Here is a 21,294-nt window from a genome sequence, read left to right on the forward strand (position 1 = left end):
CGTGGGCACAAACGCAGAATTTGAGAGGCACATACAGGGAAGCATGGGGGTTGATGGTCACTGATTAAAACAGTTTTGGGAATCATACTAGTTTTAGTTGGGTCATGAACTGTTATGAGGGTCGAGGGTACTTGGGTCAGGAGAGGATTTGTGTAGCAGTCCCAATAAAAGATAAGAAAAAGAATAGCCTACTGCAATAATGTAATAAATCAATTTAGGAAGCAAACATGAAACAACGTTGGCCTTTTTTTAGACACATTTACAACACGTAGCCTAGAAACACGTAGCTAACTACCTCAGTCCTCAAGACGCGTCTACATAGTGTGTTTACTTGCTAATGCTAGAGCTAGTCTACTACTAGCTCAAGGCTCCGCAGCACTGATTACCATCCTATTCTCAGCCGCAAGCATGTTGTAGATATAACAGTAATTGCTGACAAGACAATACTACTTGAACGATGTGTTATTTAAGCCTTCTAACATAACATGAATTTTAGTGGCAAACCTCACCTTAACAGCGGACCCGCATCGTGAAAGAAACGGTAAGGTTGATCATACAAAAATATTCCAGTCATATAAAAGCTAGAGCTAGCTAGCTAGCCCGTCCATAATATAACGGGATACGTGCTGGTCTCCTGTAATGTATAGCTCGACTAACGTTACAAACCATTTGTGCAAACATTTGTTTACCTGTATTTAGCATTTCGTAACTGTATTTGGCCGCGAACTCTGATGTTAATGACACTGGCAGTGGCAATCAGACAGGCGTTTGATTGGAATGAGCACACTGAGAAAGGAGACAAAGCAGGGAATAAACTATACTGTGATCTGTTTGATAGCTAACCTAGATAATGCTACTGAATCTATCTGGAGCAAGTTACGTTGAGTTCGTTTGCCAAGTAAGTCAGTCAGAACCAGGTCGTTTACAGTTAACTACACAGGTACTGAAAACAGCAAACCAGGCTGGCAGGCGGTCCTGACCTTATCTATGAAGCCTACAGTGGTAGCATTGGTGTACAAGGTGGTATGCTGACTGTTAGATTGAGATATACCTATATTAACGACCATAACACTTTGAACAGAAAAGGGTCGGTATTTGTAATAATATACGCAAGATCTCTCTGAAATAAGGTTCTACGAATCATCCCTTACGTGACAAATAACCCAATGAGGGTTCCAAACAATATATCTGGAACCTTGAGGCTATAGTTTTCAATTACCACTTTGTATGTTTTAAGTAGGCTAGGTCAATTTTGTTTTGGGTGTAGAAAGGATATTGACATACCACGTTATTCAATATATCCAGCCATGGAACATGGTCTGTAATAGTTTTGATGTGCTCTGTTTAGGCTCCAGTGGTGCCATGTACAGACATAAGAGATGCGAATGAAGCCCACGCGCAATCTGGTCCTGGGGCTATGTTCCATGCTGGTCCTGGGATTCCTCTATTACTCCTCTGGGCGACTTCATTTACGTGGATGGGGACAGAAGTCACGTGAGTGTGCTGTTATTGTTTGTGCCGAACAAGTTGCAACATCCATTAAGGTTTAAATGCAGCCTAACTGCTTAATTATTTACAACCCGATTCCCCTTTCGCCGACGTCCAGTCTCTTAATGACGGCAATGCTTCCTTGTACCAAGCGAGGGAGCTCATACCCTAACGTTTACTAACCTGAAGTCAGAGTAGTCTTCTTAGCAGTAAAAAGTGTTAAAAAGCTTTTACGAGTTGTTCTTAACCAATCCTGCAACAGTCCAGTTTATTGTTGCAGCTATGGTGTAAATGCTCAAGGTTGACCTTACAGAATTTGTAATTAAGCCTAATTGGTTTTTACAGGATGCTTGTAAGCACATTCCAGTTACTGTTCTTCTTTTGGTAACAATGTCCTGTGATCATACAGTATTTATTCTTTACTTCCCTCAACTAGCACTCATGTTCTGTGAAAATACACATATTTGAAAGCTGAAAATGACTCCTCTACCTCACCCATATCAGCATTTGTTAGCAATTTAGGGTAGAGGTTTGTTTGCTGCAAACGGCTGCAGATGCGTGTTGGATTCAGAGTTACAAGGTATGTAGGAGCGACTGTGAGAGCTCTGCCAACTTGCTTGATTTGAAAATAGCACATTATGTAAAAGAAAAAAGAAAAAAAACTTCATTTTTTTAAAGTAAATGTTTGTAGATTAGAGCATTTAACCTCTCTCTGAGTCTTTAAGCCTTTTGGCAGACAGACAAGAAGATTTTGCCAGGCAGTTGGGCTTTAGCCTAACCCATCTCAAGTAAGCCTTTTGAGTAGCACACACACTCTCCCAATTTCACGTTGAGGTATGTCCGCCACAAACATGGGGCCGCCGTTGTGTTTTTTTTGGGCTTAAAAGGTGTGCTTCCTCAAATGGTCCTTGTCTCTTCTCAGTATCATGTGACCAGGAAGTCCAGGTCTCATCACTCAAAGCTTTAGCCAGGTCTAGATTTCATGTGTAGTTTTAAATCATCTGGAGTAATTAAAGAATAATTTTTCATTTTAAAGTGGGCTCTTGCCTTCAACTTCACTTGGAAGCCTGCCAGTTATTAGAATGACATTGGTGATGACTCAGACTAACCAATTAAACAAGTTAGGGCTACGTCTGGGTTTCATTTTGCATGAATTGCTTTAATCCACATTGAGCAAAGACATTAATAGGGTTAGTGTAAAGCCCCATGTTTCATGAACTGAGACAAGGCGTAGCTCAAGATCCCCCAAAATGTCACGTGAATCGTTAAAGCTGTCGATTAGGCCTCAGTTATTGAATACTCAATAAAACGTTGAAAAGCGTTAATATTTCAAAGTATAGATTGCTGATAACCGACAACTTATGTAGATAAACCTTAGAAAGATACACGTAATCAAGGGATCGGCCTGTTTCTGTCCAGATAGTCAGGGAGGAACACGTTAAGTGTTAACAGATCCTCAGTATCTCATGGATAGAGTTGTTGTGACTCATTTATCTGGACTCCTAAATGTCAAGTCACATGCAAAAACTTGATTGAATTACATCTCCCTCCGAACATGTCAGCTCCTTCCACTATGAAAAATAAACACCCGGCGTATTGTTGACATGAGCCATTTTACAGCTGTAATTAGTTTATTTTCATTCAAGGGTGTTGCTTAATCCTATGACTTGTAATTTGTTCCTACTTAACAGCAACATTGTATGACATGACTAACACACTTTGACCCAGATAGACAGACAGTGAATAATCATAGTAGTGGTATCACCAGTAAAAAAATAATAATAATAACAACAAGAATAATAAAAAGAGTTGTCTGCCTAAGTTTTTTGACTGGGAGCATGAAGCTGTTGGTCATGTCTTGTTTTTGTTTAAAACGTTTGGCTAACTCTCTGCTTCCCCTTTAACATTGTATCTCCCCTCCTCCTGAACTGACTGAACTACATTACATTTTACATTTACATTTAGTCATTTAGCAGACGCTCTTATCCAGAGCGACTTACAGTAAGTACAGGGACATTCCCCCCGAGGCAAGTAGGGTGAAGTGCCTTGCACAAGGACACAACGTTAGTTGGCATGACCGGGAATCGAACTGGCAACCTTCGGATTACTAGCCCGATTCCCTCACCGCTCAGCCACCTGACTCCCCCAAAGGCTTAAAAGGCTCCCTAAAGGCTTGCCCGTGGCCTTGACTCTTCTGTTTCAGAGTCGGACGTGGATAGCTTATTCTTCGCCGGACGAGGTTCAGGTAGAGTTTTAGAGCCTAGCCTGTGTCGTGTCATTTAAGCTAGCTAGCCATGTTGGGAGAGTTAATTAATAGTCCTCACGAGCAGTCCATGGTTTAGGCTTGTTTATACTACCCACTCGTGTACAGAAGCATACATTTTTTGGAGGAAGCTTCTCTATCTTCAATTATTTAGGCCCGTCTATTTTAGGCACCATTTGTATTTGTATTTACTGTAGATACTTATGCCACTTATGTACTTAAAGATACGTACATTCTTATCACTGCGACGTTTATACCACTTAAACTGTTTTTGAAACGAGCAGAAAAGCTAGTAACCTCCCAACATAAGGCATTATTGCCACAAATCGAAGCTTCAATGGAAGTCTATCTCTAACTATCTGGGGTATCTTACAAAGACTATTATCTTCGACATCCATGTCTTCAGGGCCAGAATTGCTTGGAGCTCCATTTTGTTAAGTGCTTCCTAGCTTCGGTATATCTAGCTTCTATTTTCTAATTTGAACGTGACGTCATGGGTCAAAGTGTAAAATGGTAATAAACCTCCTTAAGAGGGATCAATGTCTTTGTAAGATTGGGCTCATTTTGGTTGTTAGACACTCCTGGCCAGACATAGATGGAGCCCTTCAGCATAACGGATCAGCCTTGCTGCCCAGAGACAACACGCTTCTCCTTAAACCACCCCAGCCACCCTCCCCATCCATTCTCCATGGACCTTCCTGACCACAGCCTCCAGTCCTTACACACACACACACACACACACGCACACACACAAGCACACGCTGTGGTCCTCCATGGCCAGATACACCAGCTTTTATCTCCTCTGTGCTTTCAGTCCTCAAGACTGCTCTCTCTTTCTCTCTCTCCCTCCATCCCTCTGTCCCTTTTATTTTACGCTTCATTTCGTCCTGAAGCAGCCACATGCATGGCTGTGTGCTTCGGCAGGAAGATAGCACCATGAAAGAGCTTGATAAGTGGAATAATAAGAGGCACAAGCTTTGTTCGACTCTGAAGCCGAGCATTGTTTGTGTTGGTCTCACTGAATTGCCTGGACCTGTAAAGGACTTTTACTTTGTAATACCAACCCCCTTCTCTTGTTTATACTTTAGCGGAATGGAGTTTAAAGAGTTGGAAAATGCTCTTGTTCCTAAAAACTGACCCATGAACTTTTCTTATCTGCAAAGTCCAGTTTTTAATATGTTGTGTTAATCCTGTACAGTTCCTCTGCATGACAAAGGCCTCCAGCATTTAAAAGTATCCCGTTCACCACATACTTTTCAGATGTAGTTGCCTCCGAATTTTGGAAATGTCGTCAGTAGTCAGTGTATGGATGTTTTGAACATCTGTGCCTGGCCTGCACCAAACGTAAATAGATTCCCTACTTTTGGAAGTATCACCTGTGGTGATATGTGGATCTTCGATGTCATTCAGCCAACCATTATTAGGCCCAAATGCCTTCCCTTGTGAATTGCAGAGGCAATAACTTTGAAAACCGTGTGGCATACTTTTAAAATGTGCAACTGTATTTCACTGTACGCCCACGACAAAGGGGTGGTCGCTTGAAGGAAGCTGTGTTTGTCCGCAGTCGTCATAACTAGTCCCACATCATTCCGTCAATATTGTCGGTTGACATCCACAAACCTATCTACAGTAACAACAATGTCAGCTTGTGATGAATACAATGAGGCAATCACATTAGCCTACCCTGTGGTGACTTGTTGACCCTCACGCTGCTGCCAAACCACTTGGAGGAGCCAGTCTTGGCTCGTTTTTTTCCATTTTCTAGCGTCTTCCATTGCAAATATGTCATCATTTGAGCTCCGTAAAGGGCAGAGGGGAAACGTTAATTGAACAACTGTAAACCCTGTGATATGACGAACTGGGTGATTGCAGACAGACATTGTCGATGAGGCTGTGTCCATGTCGTAAGGTGGAATTATTGTTGCCTTCTGACAAACTGTTTCCTATGACCCCTGCAGTGGAAAAATCCCACAAAATCTGATCTGACCTCCCATTGCTGTTTACCTATATTATGTATCATTATGAAAATATCACGATTTGTCATTTTCATGAAGTGCACTATGGTTAGTGGCCCTAGCTGGAATCTTTATTGTACCGTTAGATCACATACAAGCTATTTAACTGCCATCAAGTGAAATATAATCCGAATGAGTTATGACTTAGAGGACCAAAGCAGCCTTTGTATAAACACCAGCAGTGTTATACAACTGTCCTTTTCAGATCGCCGTCTGCCTTCTCCTCCTCAATGGTGTCATAATGAATCTCTTCTCTCCGTCTCTTCCTTTCCAGTGTATGACAAACAGGGATTCCTGCTGAGGCTAAATAGCAGCTTGTAAGTATTTACAGTACATCTCCGAAACATCCCCACTGGTTCGACAGCTCACACAAGTGCTTGCTCAGCTCACAATAATCGTCGCCTTTTGTTTTGTCTTGGCTACATGACACAGATCAACGTTCCCCCCCCCCCCACCCCCCTGTGTTATGTGCAAACAGTAACAGCGGTGAAGCCATGAAGACTGTACCCTTGGCCTTGAACCGACTCGCCGCACACTCTTGTATAATGCCTTTGCCTGTGTTAGTACATGCTAGTCATGGCTAATGGGCGTACTGTATAGTAATATATATATATATAGTAGCATAGCATAGTGCTCTTGCCATACTTTTCTGATCTTGTTACCGGGACGGCTCATCCGAGGACCCCCCCCCCCCCCCCGTGTTTATTTGAGAACGTCAGCGCCGTGTCGGTTATTAATGGTGTGGCTAAAAGCTGTTGTTTTGCCGCGACTATCAAAAAAGAAAAAAAATGCGTGTGTGGTATTAAGAGCCCGGGACCTGACCCCTCTTGCTGTGAGGTTGACCGTTTGGTTAACAAAAGATCTGTCGACAAGTGGTCGACAGGGGGGGGGGGGTGGGCACCAGGGAGCTCTCTCTGTCTCGCTGGAAACTGGGAAATGAATCCTGGTGCTCTCTGAAGGACCTCCTCCACCTGTATATGTTCCACAAGTCATCAGGTTGTCTCTCCCCTCCACGGGGTCCCCTTTGAGCAGATACTGTACGCGAGGCTGTTTGAAAAGGCACTGTTTGAGTTACGCCGACTCCCAACGGGTAGAGGTGAAGAGTCGGCGTCGAATAAACAGACGCCGTCTCCTCCTCGCGCCGACGAAGCGCGCGCGGAGAATCTCACCTCCAGCCCTCGTGTCAGCATGAAGCCACGACAGCTGTTACATCCCCCAAGCCTTTTTTTTTTCTTTTTCATGTCCTCGTCGGGAATGGAGGGGGTTCTGCCCTCTGATATGATAGTCCTAAATAGGTTGACAGCCCATCTGTGCATGTACAGTAGATATTTATTTTCATCTGTCCTGTTTGCTCACGTTCCCACAATGAATCATTCGTTATCCCGGGAGCGTAATTGAATCGAAATACCTTTCCGGGGCCGATCATCTGTCTGTTATCTGACACCATCGCCTGAGCACGCACTGTTTCCTAAAAGTCCAATTTGAAACAATACCACGCAAGGCGATATATTTCTTTAGCTACACGACGGCGTATTTCCCAGACAGCCTTGCGCAAGGCCGCCTTATGTGAGAAAGATCCACTTTGTTAGACCCGGCGTAAGAGCGAGTTTGCTTTGCTTAGCTCCTCCAACCCAGTACCGTTTTTTTTTCCCCCCTCTCTCTTTTCCCCAGGCTTTGAGGAGCGCTCCCGTTGCTCCCACATGAAGCTGTTCCACACTTGACCTCCTCCCTCCGTCTCTAACCTCCCCTCTTTGTACTGCAGGCCGCTGGAGCTGATGTACAAGTATGGCAATCTCAGCCAGGGAGCCTGCAAGCCAGACTACGCGGCCGCCAAGATGACCGCCATTTATCCCAAGTGAGTATCCAAAAGCCCTCAATCCTCCTTTTACGTGTGTGTGTGTGTGTGTGCGTGCGCGCGTGTTTCCTTTGGAAAGTGTCCTTTCTCGGTTTCACCCGCTCGGGCCGCCGTGGATTTTTGTTCCATGACTCAAACGTGGACGTCGCTCTTTTGAGGGACGTCGCTCTCTGATCCTCAAGTGCCCCACTGTCAAGCTCTCACCCCACCCCCCCTCCCCCCCAGTCTCCCCAGAGGCGTAGTAAAATACAGCGATTATCATCTCGTCTGCGGTCCGACCCCCCCCCCCAAAAAAGACCCTCACACATCCTATACAAACGAGCTTCCTCTGGGGAAACCCCCCTCCCACCCCAAAAAGCTTTAGAAGCGCTTCCTTGTCTGGTGGATGACCACTGGTCCTTTGTGCGGCCGAGCCCGGCTGAAGAGTGACAGCCGCAGATTGGTAATGGGCGACCCAGCCCTCTGGATCGTTAGTCACGAGCACCGCGGGGTGACTCGGGCCCTCCAATCAACAGCTCAGGGGGGGGGGGGGGGGGGGGGGCGCGACCCGCTCCGAAGACAGTAACCTTTCTGTCACTTCTGCCTCCCCCCTCCCCCCCCCTCCTCCCGTGAGCGATAAAGGTCACGCATGTCCGAGCGCCGGGGCCAGTGGAAACAGATGTTCCGCCGAGGGGCCCACGCGCGTCATCGTACGCCCCCGCTACAGATGTGTCACCTCACCGCTGCTGTCCGTCAAGGTCCCGCCGTTTAGGATCGTCAGCGAGTGTAAATGTTAGCACGCTACACAGGGTCCCCCCCCCCCCCCCGCCCGCCCCCGTTCGCTCTAAGTTTACTCAGGGCTGGCACGTCCCGTTCCAGCCGAGTCTCCGTCGATGTGGAAACCCCTCCCCGAGCTCAGAGTGGCGTGAGAGAGATAAAAGATCCCATTTCCCGCCCTCTGAATTATTGAGAAGACGACGAGGCTCCACACCGTGAAAGCTCTTCACCTGTGTGGTGCCGCGGCCCAGGGTCCTCTCAGGAAACGGGCCGGACGAGTCGCGGAGGCCCCCTTCGGGGACCGGCTCCTGTACGGCGCTCGGCTTTTTTTGGGCCCCTTTTTCCCCTCTCCGCCCCTTCCCTCCCCAGTGCGTGAGAGGAGCCCAGGCCCTGGAGCACTTATCCGGTCTCGCTTAGCAGCAGAGACACGCAACTCTCCAATCCACCAGGGGCTCCGAGAGAGCCTCGTTAACGAGGCGGGCCTGTGTCGAGAGGGGAGATCAGGTCGTGTTAAGATAACACGAGACGATTCCCCGTCGGTGCCTTCCGTAGGGGGTTGCCGCGGGCTCAACGTGGCTCGCGAGCATCTTGAGATGAATGCGTACCTGACCCATATTTTAATACGTGGCCCCCTCCGGGCTCGTTTCCTATCTGGATTTCTCTCTCTCGTACACTTTCACTCTCCCGCTCACTCACAAACTCCCTCACCCTCTCTCACTCCCTCACCCTCTCTAACTCCCTCACCCTCCCTCGCTCCCTCACCCTCGCTCACTCTCCCGCTCACTCACTCACTCCCTCACCCTCTCTCACTCCCTCACCCTCACTCTCTCTCACCGCCTCCCACTCACTCACCCTCACTCCCTCACCCTCTCTGTAAACAAGCAGCAGGTGAGAGGATGAACCGGAGCCCCAGAGGAAATGGCGGCTCCTCCGTAGGGCCCCCTGGGTTAATTGTTTTGTAGACATTCCAACATTTGCTGATTAGCAATTGTTATTTCCTCACCAGATCAGAGCCCACTTTATGGTCATCATGCCATATTAAACATGAAAAGACACAATCCACCGCCAAGACTTGAAGAGGTTGTCTAGGTTAAAGAAACAGTTTTTTTCACTAGGTTTCTCCTTGTTGGACTGCAAACTGTGATAACAAGAATATTGTTTTAAATTTTGGGGGTGTGTTTCTCAACACATCACTAGTTATGCCTTCTGTTCATACAGCAACTCGTATCACAGCAACCATACAGCAAAAAAAAGAAGAAAAAAAACGTTCTGAAGTTAATATGCACTATTAAAGATTTGTTTTGGCAAATTACTCGATGCATTTTCAGATTGATTCTGAGCGCTGATCCCGTGAGGGGCAGGTTGTTTTTCCCGAAGAGTTATGAAACCGTAAACCCGATGCCTCACGGCAACACGTAAACACCAGTGTCATTAGACGTGGCTGACCCTGTCAGAAGCTCCAAGGGTTCACTCACACGATCGCTTTTCCTGGCAGAGACCGAGCCGAGTGGAAGCGAGCACGACGCTAACCGACGCTAACCTTACCGAGGTCCTCCCTGGCCCCGGGGGCTCTCCTAGCGGGGTCGTCTGTCCCTCGGAGCGTGTCGCCTCTCCTGGCCGCCGTCATTCAGCAATATCGTGTCCGAGGCGCTCTCGAGGAAGTGTTAATGAGAGCTGCTCGTCAGGTCTGGACCAGGGTTCTTGCAGGCTGGTCAAGTTCCGAGCCCGTCTCTGTGTGTCTGAGGCCTAATGCCTTCTAAGTGGAGACAGATGGCAGCGCTAAATAGACCATAGCATGCAAAATGTTTGTTGAGACACTAAAGCAACAAAAACGAGCTAACAATGTAATTTGGGTTTTTACATGCGTTGTTGAACATGCCTCAAGTCACGCTGCCAGAACAATCTGCTCGCAGAAGGATCTGAAAAGATTTTCTTTGACAGTCAGAATGAAGAGATTATTGGCGGTAAAAAAAAGCGAGTCTTCCTGTTAAGCATAATGCATCATTGGCTTCCTATCAAAATACCTCCAACATCGAAAAAGGATTGCGTAAGCCAAGTTGAAGCGAACTCTTGGTGCAGGTGATACTGGTTTTTCCAAGTGTACTGCCCTACAGGAAACTATTATTACTCCCACTGTATGCAACACTAGACCAGTTAGACGAAGTAGCTTGCTGATGCAACACGTATGCTATGACCCCGGGCTTTGATAGTGTATCTCAACCCCTAGCCAGCATTACATAAACCTGCATTACTGTCAAATATGTTTAGCCCGCTAAATCGTATTTACACTTGCGTGTTTAGCCGACTTTTGTGTTTCACTGTTCACAGAGGGGGGACCACTGCCACTGTCTCGTCGATGGCTAAACTGCCTGTTTTTATCGACCAATAGAATTGTGGACCATGCTCTGGTCATTAATTGGGATTTGACGTGTCTATGATGACCCCTCTCTCTATCTCTCTCTCTGTCTTTCTCTCTGTCTCTCTCTTTCTCTATCTCCCTCTGGTTCTGTCTCTCCCTCTACTCTTCCTCAGAAAGGCTTGTTTTTCAAGCCTTGCCATGGCTGATAAAGACAGAGACAGACAGTGGATTAGCTGAAACACAAACCATCTAATCCTCTCAAGCATTTTTGCCGAATTTCAATCGGCGCATCTCTCCCATACACATATAGGGGCTGTGAGGGGTTTGGAAGGACTTTATTTATTCATGCCCAGTCAGTTTTACTCCCACTCGCTCTAACTCGTTTTTCTTTTTCCCCTCGTCTCCTCCAGGTTCACCAAGCCAGCCCCCATGTTTCTCGACACAAACTTTCGACGGTTCTCCAAGATCGGCAATTTTTACCCCCCTTTCGGAGTCAAGCTACAAGGTACGGGATACGTGCAGTCAGACCGTGCAACGAATGGCTGCGGTGCGTGTAGCTACCTGAATTCTATCAGCATTCTCATCATCATCGAATCACGGCGGAATCCTCCTTTTAGCCAGTCGACCTCACAAGTGTCCTGAGAACGTGTGGAGGCCGGGAGAACAGAGGGCCGACACACGCAGGGAGCTGATTGGATAAGGGACCCGGTGGAAAGACTTGGAGGGTCACGGTCCAGGACTTGGACCTGCCGGAGGAGGGGGTGTCTCAGGGCTCAGACGCCGAGGGGAACACCCTGTCTTGTGGAAAATGCTGGCCCTTATCGAGAACATCGGCGCTCCCTGTTTCCTTTCGTGCGGGACAGGGAACATGCTATCCTAGCATCAACCCTCCCCTGCGCTTGAATTAGGATTTGATTTATTTTTTACAGCACCAAGATCACCATTTTGGGCAAAATGTCTCCCAGATAGCACAACACCAGATCATTGGCATGGTACTGGAAGAGGGTCTAAATGCAGAATGCACCTATCGCTCCAGACCAGATAGCCCTATATATCTTTCTTTATAAGGCAGTGGAGGCAAACCCTACCCCTTTATGTGTCATTTCCCAATCAGAATCAAGTTACAATTAAAAAGGCCAATATAATGAGTTTGGATTGTTGCAGCAGGCCGGTTGTCAGAAAGCCAGTGATGATCTCCAAGGTTGTGGGTGCCCCTCCCGTGCAGATGGCACCCTGGGCCTCGTGGTTTGGCATTAAGCAACGGCAAGCCTTTCAACCTCCCCTCCAGCCTGATTAAACTGTCTTCTGACTTGTTGAGAGCTATCAGACGTGCAGACAAACATTTTCCCTTCCTGTTTCACCCCTGTTAGTCACAGACGAGAAAGGCAAGGCGTTTTTGGACCCGAAGATGTTGATGTGGATGTGTCTGAGAGACACTAATGGGTCATAGCATTGTAATTTTGATGTAATCTCTTAATAGACGTGATCACTGTACAGCCCTGTCACCACATGTCAGACATGTACAAGTGGCAGTCAGGTGGCTGAGCGGTTAGGGAGTCGGGCTAGTAATCAGAAGGTTGCCGGTTCGATTCACTGCAGGGGAAAATGATGTGGTGTCCTTGGGCAAGGCACTTCACCCTACTTGCCTCGGGGGGAATGTCCCTGTACTTACTGTAAGTCGCTCTGGATAAGAGCGTCTGCTAAATGACTAAATGTAAAATGTACGTGTAGACATTAGGGTAATTGGTTTTACAAGTATGGACAATTTGATAATCATAGGTTTGGGACAGTGTTTCAGTTCTATTTCAGAAACGTTTGAGGAATGCGGACAAACAATATCTGGGGTCACGCTCTCCTGCGTTCCGTTAAGGCCGAGGGACAAGAAGAGCGCAGCTCTGCGAGGACGCGCGCGCGCGTGACGTAGGCCCCGTTCCCCCGAGCGCCGTCCTAGCACGGCTGGCGTCGGGCCACGCAGAATGCGCTCGTTTAAAAACGCCGCCCGTCCCTCCGGGGGGGGGGGGTATCTCTCTTCCACGCCCTCGGCCCGTCCGTGTGTCCGCAGCTGTATACAAGTCTCCGGGACGCTGGAGGGTTTGACGAGTAGCCCCCCCCGGCTCTCAATCCCCCCCCGCCTTTCCCCCCCCGGGCCACCCATCTCCTGAGGGGTTGTATAACATGAAGAAGTGTTCAGCCAGCCTCCTGTCAGCCCACCCGGCCTCTGGCTTCGGGCCCTGCCTCATTTATCACCAGCCTCCATCCCCCCCCCCCCCCCCCTTCATCCAGCCACCGGGGTGATGCCGCCGGCTGGAACGTGAAAAAGAGAGGGCCCTTCTTCTCCTCTTCGTTTTATCTTCGACTCATATCGTATTTTTCTCTCTCTCTCTCTCTCTCTCTCTCTCTCCCTCCGTTCTTCTCTGTCCACAGAAAAGATGATCAATATTATTTTGACCGCCACGAAGAACTACGGTCTGGGCGCTGAGCTGGACAGGTACGTTGGCCCGTGATAAACCTCCTAATCTAGTCCAACAGCCAGGCCGTTACGGGGGTGTTTGTGGCGTTTTGCCGCTGCGTCCCAAAGACATCCAGAAAGGCAGTGTTACCAGCTTCGGAATGAATGAAAATGCTTTGAAATAGCACGTCGTGTCCGGCGAGCGTTGACGTGGAACTCACCCTCACCCCTCCTGGGGAAGATTAATGAAATAATCACCCTCTGGGCAAGTGTCGAACTCTCGTTCCTGTTTTTTTTTTTCTTCATGTCTTTCACTTTTGGCTGAGGTTCTGTCTTTCTAAGGCCCCCGGTCCATTCCATGACAACTAGAATATGCAGTCGGTTTCATCAAGTAGGCAAACGAAAATTAGGAATGTGTTTATTTTCCCACCTGGAATGTAGACCTCAGACTAAACAGAGGTCACACTCCTCACTAAATCAGGCTGTCAGTGGGTGCGATAGCCCGCGTAAATATCAGATTATCGGGAAATCAATCAAAAGCTCCTCGCGTTCCCCCCCCCCCCCCCCCCCCCCCCACCATCCTCAGCGCGGCTCCCAGTGCCCCGGTTCCCAGTCGTGTTTTCATAAGACACGTCGCTAAAATATGACCCTCCTCTCTCTCTCTCTCTCTTCTCCACCAGCTTGAGCTGCAAGAGGTGCGTCGTCATGGGAAACGGAGGCATCCTCGCCAACCGCTCCCTGGGCCCGACGATCGACGAGTACGACGTGGTGGCAAGGTCGGTCGGTCGGCGGCTCGGCAAACCCCCCAAAAAACACCGTCCCTCGGCATAGCCACGTGACTGAACGATAGCGTGGCTGAACACCCCCCCCCCCCCCCCCCCCCCCCCCCCCCCCCCCACGGTGTGTTTGCAGGCTCAACGAGGCCCCGGTGAGGGGCTACGAGAGGGACGTGGGCTCCAGGACCACCCTGCGCATCACCTACCCCGAGGGCGCCATCCAGAGGGCGGAGCGCTACGAGGCGGACTCCCTGTTCGTCCTCTCCGCCTTCAAGTCCCTGGACTTCAAGTGGCTGCGGAGCATGATCTTCAACGAGAAGCTGGTGAGGCGGCCGCTAGCCACCAGTAGAGGGCAGTGGGAGGTTGCAGGAGAGTCCCCGGGGGGGGGGGATGGAGCTGAACCGCGCGCACCTGTTAGGGCCTTTGCCTGTATCCGTGGCAGGCAGCACAAAACGGGTTGTGTGCGATGCTCCAGAGCTTTTATCAGGCCTCAGCCATCGAACTGTAACTTGAGGATTTTGGACACGGTGAGCCAAGCTTTCTGAATTGTACTTGGGCTCAACCAGGGTGTAGCGAGATAAAAAAACAAACAAACGGTGACCCATCACAGGATCCAGCCGAGCAGAGCTGACTGGACGTCTTGTGTCACCGTCCCACAGGCTTACCATTATGCACATTTTGCGTACGGGCCTTTCAAACCCTCTTTCTATTCCAAATAAAGAAATCGGATAGCGTCGATTACACCGAAATGAGCCAGGTGGAATCGAATTCCACCTGGTTGGCTTTGACGGTGTTATCGGGTGGAGGGGCACAACAGCTGTCTCTGTCTGCAAGACTGGAAAGCCTTCCCCTCCGCCAGGTGCGCGACAGCCACTTAATGATCTGCTTAATTGTCTGGTCTGGCGTTGACGAATAGACTTCCCTTATCTCTTTAAGTAGAAAAGGAAGGGGGTTAATGAGTCTCCCGCCCTCCCTCGCTGTCTCGCTGTCTTGCTCCCTCCCTCCTTTTCTGTTTCTTTCTCTCTCTCTCCCTCCCTCACTGCCACCCTCCCTCCCTCTCTGTCTCTCTCTCGTCTCTCTGTTCTCAGAGTACAGTAACTAGAGCGCCTCGTTGCACATCCAGACCCCACTCTGAAAGCTCGGCCACCGTTCCAGCCGCTCGTCCGACTCAAGGACGCCCCGCATTCTCCGCGGGGCCGCGTACGCAACAATGTAACCCTACGCTCCTCTGCGCGCCACGGCGAACCCAGCACAAACCCCTCTCTCGCCGTGGCCCGTCGACTATTTTGGCGACATCCTGCCTCATGTGGGTGACGACTTTCAGAGGCACGGTTCAGCCGCGGAGACTCACTCCAACTCCACGTCGTGTTTGTACAAGTCTACGAGGAACATGTGTAGCTTTTACCACGGGTCCCTGGTTTTACATAATGCATTGCGGCCCCCGCTTGCTTTGGAGCCGCTGGGAGGGAGAGAGGGAGGGAGTGGGGGAACGGAGGGAGAGGGAGGATAAAGTGGACTCGTGTTTGTAAACAGCGAGTCTTCTGGGACTGACCTAGCAAGCGGGCGAGTCCGAGTGCACACGCGCGCGCCCCAAAATACTGTGCATGTGACTCATACGAGGCTTCGTGGCTCTCGTGGGATTCCTCTGCGTCTCGAGGGACAGTCCAAGCCGCCTGTCCGAGAGGGATTATCGTTGCACGCGCGTTAATCCAATATTAACTTGTTCTAATTTAAATCTTTATCACAAACTTCATGGTCAATCCAAGGTTACCATGTTGGAGAGTCTGAAATTGTGTTTTCTCTCTCTCTCTCTTACTCTCTCTCTCTCTCTCTCTACTCTCTCTCTCTCTCTCTCTCTCTCTCTCTCTCTCTCTCTCTTACTCTCTCTCTCTCTTACTCTCTCTCTCTCTGTGTAAGAAGCGTCTCTGGTTACAGTCACTGTGGTCCTCCATGCTTGAGTGGGAATAGAAGATATTCCCACAACCCAAGACACGCCATGCCTGCCCCCTTTTCCATTGTCTTCCTCTCTCCCTCCGTAGAGGGAACCGTCAAACGATCTGGGGGGGGGGGGTTCAAGAATTCTCGCATCTTCACCAGAGGACACAAACAGCAGGGGAGTGTTCCGAGGTGCCTAACAGTTATGCGGACACGATTCCCGTTTCTCGGGCTCCCTCCCGGCCAGAAACCATTTTTATTTCATTTTTACCTTTATTTAACCAGGCAGAATCATTTAAGAACAAATTCTTATTTTCAAAGATGGCCTGGCAAAAAGCAAAAGCTTTTTGAGGGAGAGGGGAAGGGGGCTATGGAATAAAAATCGGGTTAAAAGCATAACGGCACACAACCGGACTAGCTGGTCGTGGGGCTAGCTCCTTAGCCAGTTAGCAAGGTTAGCTCTTCTAAGCTTATGGGAAGTCAGGTCGGATGCACATCAGGGAGCAAGAGCACACCTCTGCCCGTCAGTCCCACGTTAGTGCCCCGGGGCAGTAAGGGAGGCCACGGGCTCACCTGGGCCTGTCAGGGGAGACAGTGGATATCACCGAGGTGGTCCTCTGTCCGGGCTGGGATCACTTTTCACGCAGTGACAGGTGGGGCCGGAGGCGCCGCGCGGGCCAGCCAGCCGTGACGGTCATCCCGCTGTTCCTCTGCACTCTTTTATTGACAGGCGTCAATAGAAGTCTTGTTAAGAAACTCGTTAAACTCTTCTTTTTTTTCCCTTCTGTCTTTTTCGGGGGGGAACTGTCTCAGCACAAATGCCCCTGATATGATTTAAGTTCCCCCGTCTAAGATGCTGACACTGACAGTTTACAGTGGACGGGTAGCGTTTGTGTTTGTGAGGTAAACATGTCTCCCAAGGGGGCTACTGGGAACATTCGACACCCGAGACACAGGCAAAGACGCTGACCTATACGGCGTTAAAGAGTAAAGGAGGCCTTTGAGGCCCGCCCGCACCGACCGTCCTCCTCCGCAAGCCTTTCGAACCAGGAGATCAAGTCGCTGCCGTCAGCGGAGCTAGGCCGCAACCACCGGACCATCGCACAAACGGGACACACGGACAATTGTCACTGGGTTATGAATGAGGGAGAGTTCGGGCCGGAGACTGATGGCACAGAGATAAGGACAGTGCAGAGGGGGCAGAGACTTGAGTGCTAGCATTGTTGCCTACTCGCAGTCCTACATATCGAGACTTATTGTTCTCCACAGTAAAATGACCAACCCCCCCCCCCCCCCCCAGTCCAAACATGCGCTACATGCTAACAGCTTGCACGGACCGAGAGAATTCACCACCACAGGCTTAGGTTTTTGCGCCACCGAGGCGAGGCAGGGACTTGGAGAGCTTGGTGTCCACCCTTCCTGTCCACCTGATCCGCCCCCCCCTCCCCCCCCCCCCCCCCGGTCCCCGTCGACTGCCGCTGAAGGACGAGGTGTTAGATTCCCCTCTCTCAGCAAGAGAGCCAAATGGTTCCCCGTCTAGACAGGATTACTAGCCGGGCTTTCAGCGAAGCGTCGTGCAGGGGGAGAAGAGAGACCGTGCTAGGCTACGCTAACAGCCCATACCAGCGCTGTGTGGTTTCTACCCGTTTCGACCGCGCGTTCCGGAACGTTCCGGGGCGGCTCAGTCACGGGTATCCAGTAACTGGGCCCACGGAGGCATAAGGAATGCTTCGCAGGCCTCTGGTAATTACCCTAATAGCCCCCCGAGTATATTGATACAGGGTTTGTTTGCTCGTCTTGTTTTTTCCCTGCTTTAAAGTTCCTCATCATCAGCGTCACTGCTTTTAACTGGGGCTGGTTTGAAGAGAAAAAAAAAAAACGACCCAAAGCTCGACTTTGAATTTTCCAACCGCCACACACACGCCACCCCCCTTTTCCTAATCCCATGTTTTTGTCACCTCGTCCATTACAGAAAAGCGGTTTTGGGAAGGCGGGGGAACCGTGAGATCACGCCGGGCCTTCTCATTTAATGCAATCTGGCCGCGCCGTTCGAGCCGGGCGGTGCGGCCCCGTGGTTCGTTACACATCCAGCTGGTTCTGATATTTGTAATTTCATCTCACTTTAGCGATTCATTACTCCCAGCGCAGGCCTCGACATTACTACTACGGGAAACCTGTGCAGAGGGGGATCGAATGACATGTTCTCAGCCACACGAACAGTTGCGTTCATGAGTACTTTGAGGTGTAATCTTTTCTGTTTTGAGGAGGAGAAGTGGGCTTTCACTCTACTTTTTTATGTATCCAAAACCAATACGATCCCTTTATTGGGTAGAAAAGAGGTGATTTACTGCTGTTGTTTTTGAACACAGAGAAAACTCACTGGCTTAGGCCAACCCGCAAGTGGGTAATGCACTTCTTTTGCGGCGCTGTGGTCTGTTCTGGCCTCTTTATAAACTCCAGCCTCATTAAAAGCCCCCTCCAGGGCCAATAAAAAGTCTCCGTGCTCCCTGAACAGACCTGCGCTCCCGAGATACACCTACGGGGAAAGAATGAGCTCTCAAGTCCTGCAACACGGTGGCCCCCCCGTCGAACATACGCCGTCTCTCAACGCCAACGTCAAGAATGCACGCACCCGGCACAGCCGAGCGATGAGCGTAGCTCGACTTTACAAAAAGAAAAACGATGGCTTGAGCGGTAGGAAGTTGGACTGAATGGGGGACCGCTGACGTTTGATCTTGACCAGGGCACTTGTTGTCCCGTCGGAGGCCCTGACACGGCTGCGCTGTAGCGCACCTCCAGAGAGGCCCTTTCTACCAAACCTGTCTGGCAGAGAGAGGTGAGGCGTGCCTGGGCGTGCCCTTTGGCACCGGGCCAAAGGCAGCTCAAAGCCGCACATTTTACGGCCGTCCCTTTTATACGGAATATCAAAGGCAACCTGCGGGCTTATTTGCACAGGTGACTTCCATTAAAGCCGCTGACCAACTGTTTCGCATCAGCTCTCACTTGGGCCAGCTCTGGGCCAATGGAGGAATGACTAATCATGAGTCTGGACCGGAGAGGAGATGTGGAGGTGCTCTGGCTGAACTGCCTGGTAATTGATATGCATTATGGAGGGTTGGTTGGGGGGGGGGGGGGGGGGGGGACTCGAGACAGACCACCAACAGAGGTCACATTGTTACAGCGCGGAGAAGACGTATCGCCCGGCATCCTCTCATTTGCAATAGCGCCGGGCGTCATTTTTCAATCCGCCCCTAACGAGTCTCATGTTTCTGTTTTTTTTTTTTTTTTTGCCAAATGTTTTTTCTTCGTTTTTTTTGGGGGGGGGGGGGAGGGGGGGGTCTTTTGAGTCTCTGTGCCTGTCTCTCTTCTTCCCTCGCTCATGTGTGCCCTCTCCCCCCCCTCCCTCCATCTCTCTCCCAGCGCAAAACGGACGGGTTCTGGAAGTCGGTGGCCCGCCACGTCCCCAGGGAGCCCAGCGAGGTGCGCATCCTCAACCCCTACTTCATCCAGGAGGCCGCCTTCAAGTTCATCGGCCTGCCCCACAACAACGGGCAGATGGGAGAGGGGTGAGAGACCGTCCCCCAAAACCCCCCCCCCCCCCCCACGAGATATAGAAACCCTTCTGGCTCCGGTCAAATCTCCACAACATTCCCCCCCACGACAGGGGAGGGGAAATGTCCCTTCCTCACATGACTCCCCTTCCCATGTTCGTTAACGGTTAGGAGGGAGGGGTGACAGTTGGGACGCTGTTTTCTCCCGTGTGTCTGCCTCTATCAGGACAGGTCATCTTCGACATACAGCGGAACAGGCAGGATGACAAGCGGGGCTCCGCGGGCCCAGGAATGAGTCAGAACACCAACATTATTACCATCAGCGTGTTGCTAATAGGCAGGGCCGCAGGTTTATTTTCAAACTGCTGATATTTTTGTAATAACCGAGCGACCGTTCATAATCATTTTCTTAATGCAAAGTGAGGGGGGGGGCGGATTTGCTGTTTTAGGGAAGTGGGTTCATAGTCGGTAACCGCTCGATGAAAGCTACGCTGACAGTTAAGGTGTTGTTTCTTACTGTACTTACTGTGACGTGGTATTGACAGTCCGTGCTGATATATAATAAAACCGACACCAATGCTAATATGGCCGTGCCTCGTATATTGAATGATCTGGATGGATGAACATCAGTGGAAGTGAGGGCACGGTGTAGGCAGGAGGCCTCTAGCTTGGCACGGTTCTCTGCTGTTTCTCCCTTTTCGGAAGACGTGGCTCCTAGAGAGGGAAGGAGGGGGGGTTGGGGAGGGGGGGATGCGCCGGTCAGGTCTCGTTATCAGGCAGTCGGCAGAACTCACCTGCAGGATTAGCCCTCTGTCACTCACCCGGGCTCTGCTGATAAGCCCTTACGCCATTAACCTGCCGGCCCGCCAGAACGCCTCCCTCCTTGGGAAGCCTGTCAGGCAGTCAGACCTCAGCAGCACAGACAAACCCTCCTTCAGACTGCCCGCTGTTAGGTTACCTCAGTTCCTGGACACTCAACTGTCTCCTAGTAGAGGGGGAGGGAGGGGAGGGAGGGAGGGAGGGAAGGGGGGGGGGGAATAGAAAGAGGGAGAGAGAGAATCAGATCTCGACCTCTCCCATCAGTTCTGTTGAGAAAACAAACGGGCAGGTTTCCTCGCTCCTAACGAGCCATGACTTTATTCTTCCGGGTTGTTCCATGACTTGTGTTTGGGTAACCTTTCCATCCCCCTTCTTTGTTCCCCTTCTAACTGGCCACCTTCAGCTTTTCACAGCATGTCCGCTCTTTCATTGAAGACGTGTCTCGCGTGCGGTGTGTGTGTGTGTGCGTGTGTGTGTGTGTGTGGGTGGGTGTTTTTTTCCAGAATATCCCGACACTGGGGACGGTTGCCATAACAATGGCGCTCCACAACTGTGACGAGGTGGCGGTGGCCGGGTTTGGTTACAACATGAGCACGCCCCACGCCCCCCTGCACTACTACGAGAAGATTCGGATGTCGGCCATCAAAGAGGTAGTCTCCCCCCACCCACATTGTTACTGTTGACTGGGAAGGGAAGTTCAACCCAGGTACTGCTTTCAGTCAGGTCACAGTGACCCCTCCCCCCCCCCCCCCCCCCCCCCCCCCCCCCCGGCGCATATCTGACATTCCAGTCCTGTTGCAATCCCCGAACGACCCAGAGAAGGGTTTGGCCGCGGCGGATGCATTGGTCGTAAAAAAAAAAACAGCGGAGATTAGGAGGCGCGCCGATCTCCGGCTGAGCGGCTCGCCTCTCACCTGCGGGCTCGTAGTCCACGCCTCGCAAACGCTTGTTTTTATTTTTTTCATCCGCCGCACAGCTTAGGCGGGCCCTCTCCAACCCCCCCCTCCCCCCCCCCATGCATTGGGCTC

General features: G+C 50.3%; 1 protein-coding gene across 1 annotated transcript; it reads left to right on the top strand.

Moving 5' to 3' along the window:
• Positions 1-403: 403 nt before the first annotated feature.
• On the top strand, positions 404-20,916 carry st3gal3a (ST3 beta-galactoside alpha-2,3-sialyltransferase 3a; the record flags this gene model as incomplete). Its single annotated transcript, XM_067230365.1, is given in 10 exon segments — positions 404-541; positions 1,349-1,494; positions 6,041-6,083; positions 7,529-7,621; positions 11,147-11,241; positions 13,161-13,224; positions 13,866-13,961; positions 14,098-14,284; positions 19,317-19,472; positions 20,770-20,916. Coding segments are annotated over 9 exon segments (996 nt in total), but the record flags the coding sequence as incomplete, so codon positions are not given.
• Positions 20,917-21,294: the final 378 nt, after the last annotated feature.

This window comes from Osmerus mordax, chromosome 27 (genome assembly GCF_038355195.1).
Source record: "Osmerus mordax isolate fOsmMor3 chromosome 27, fOsmMor3.pri, whole genome shotgun sequence".
NCBI lineage: Eukaryota > Metazoa > Chordata > Actinopteri > Osmeriformes > Osmeridae > Osmerus > Osmerus mordax.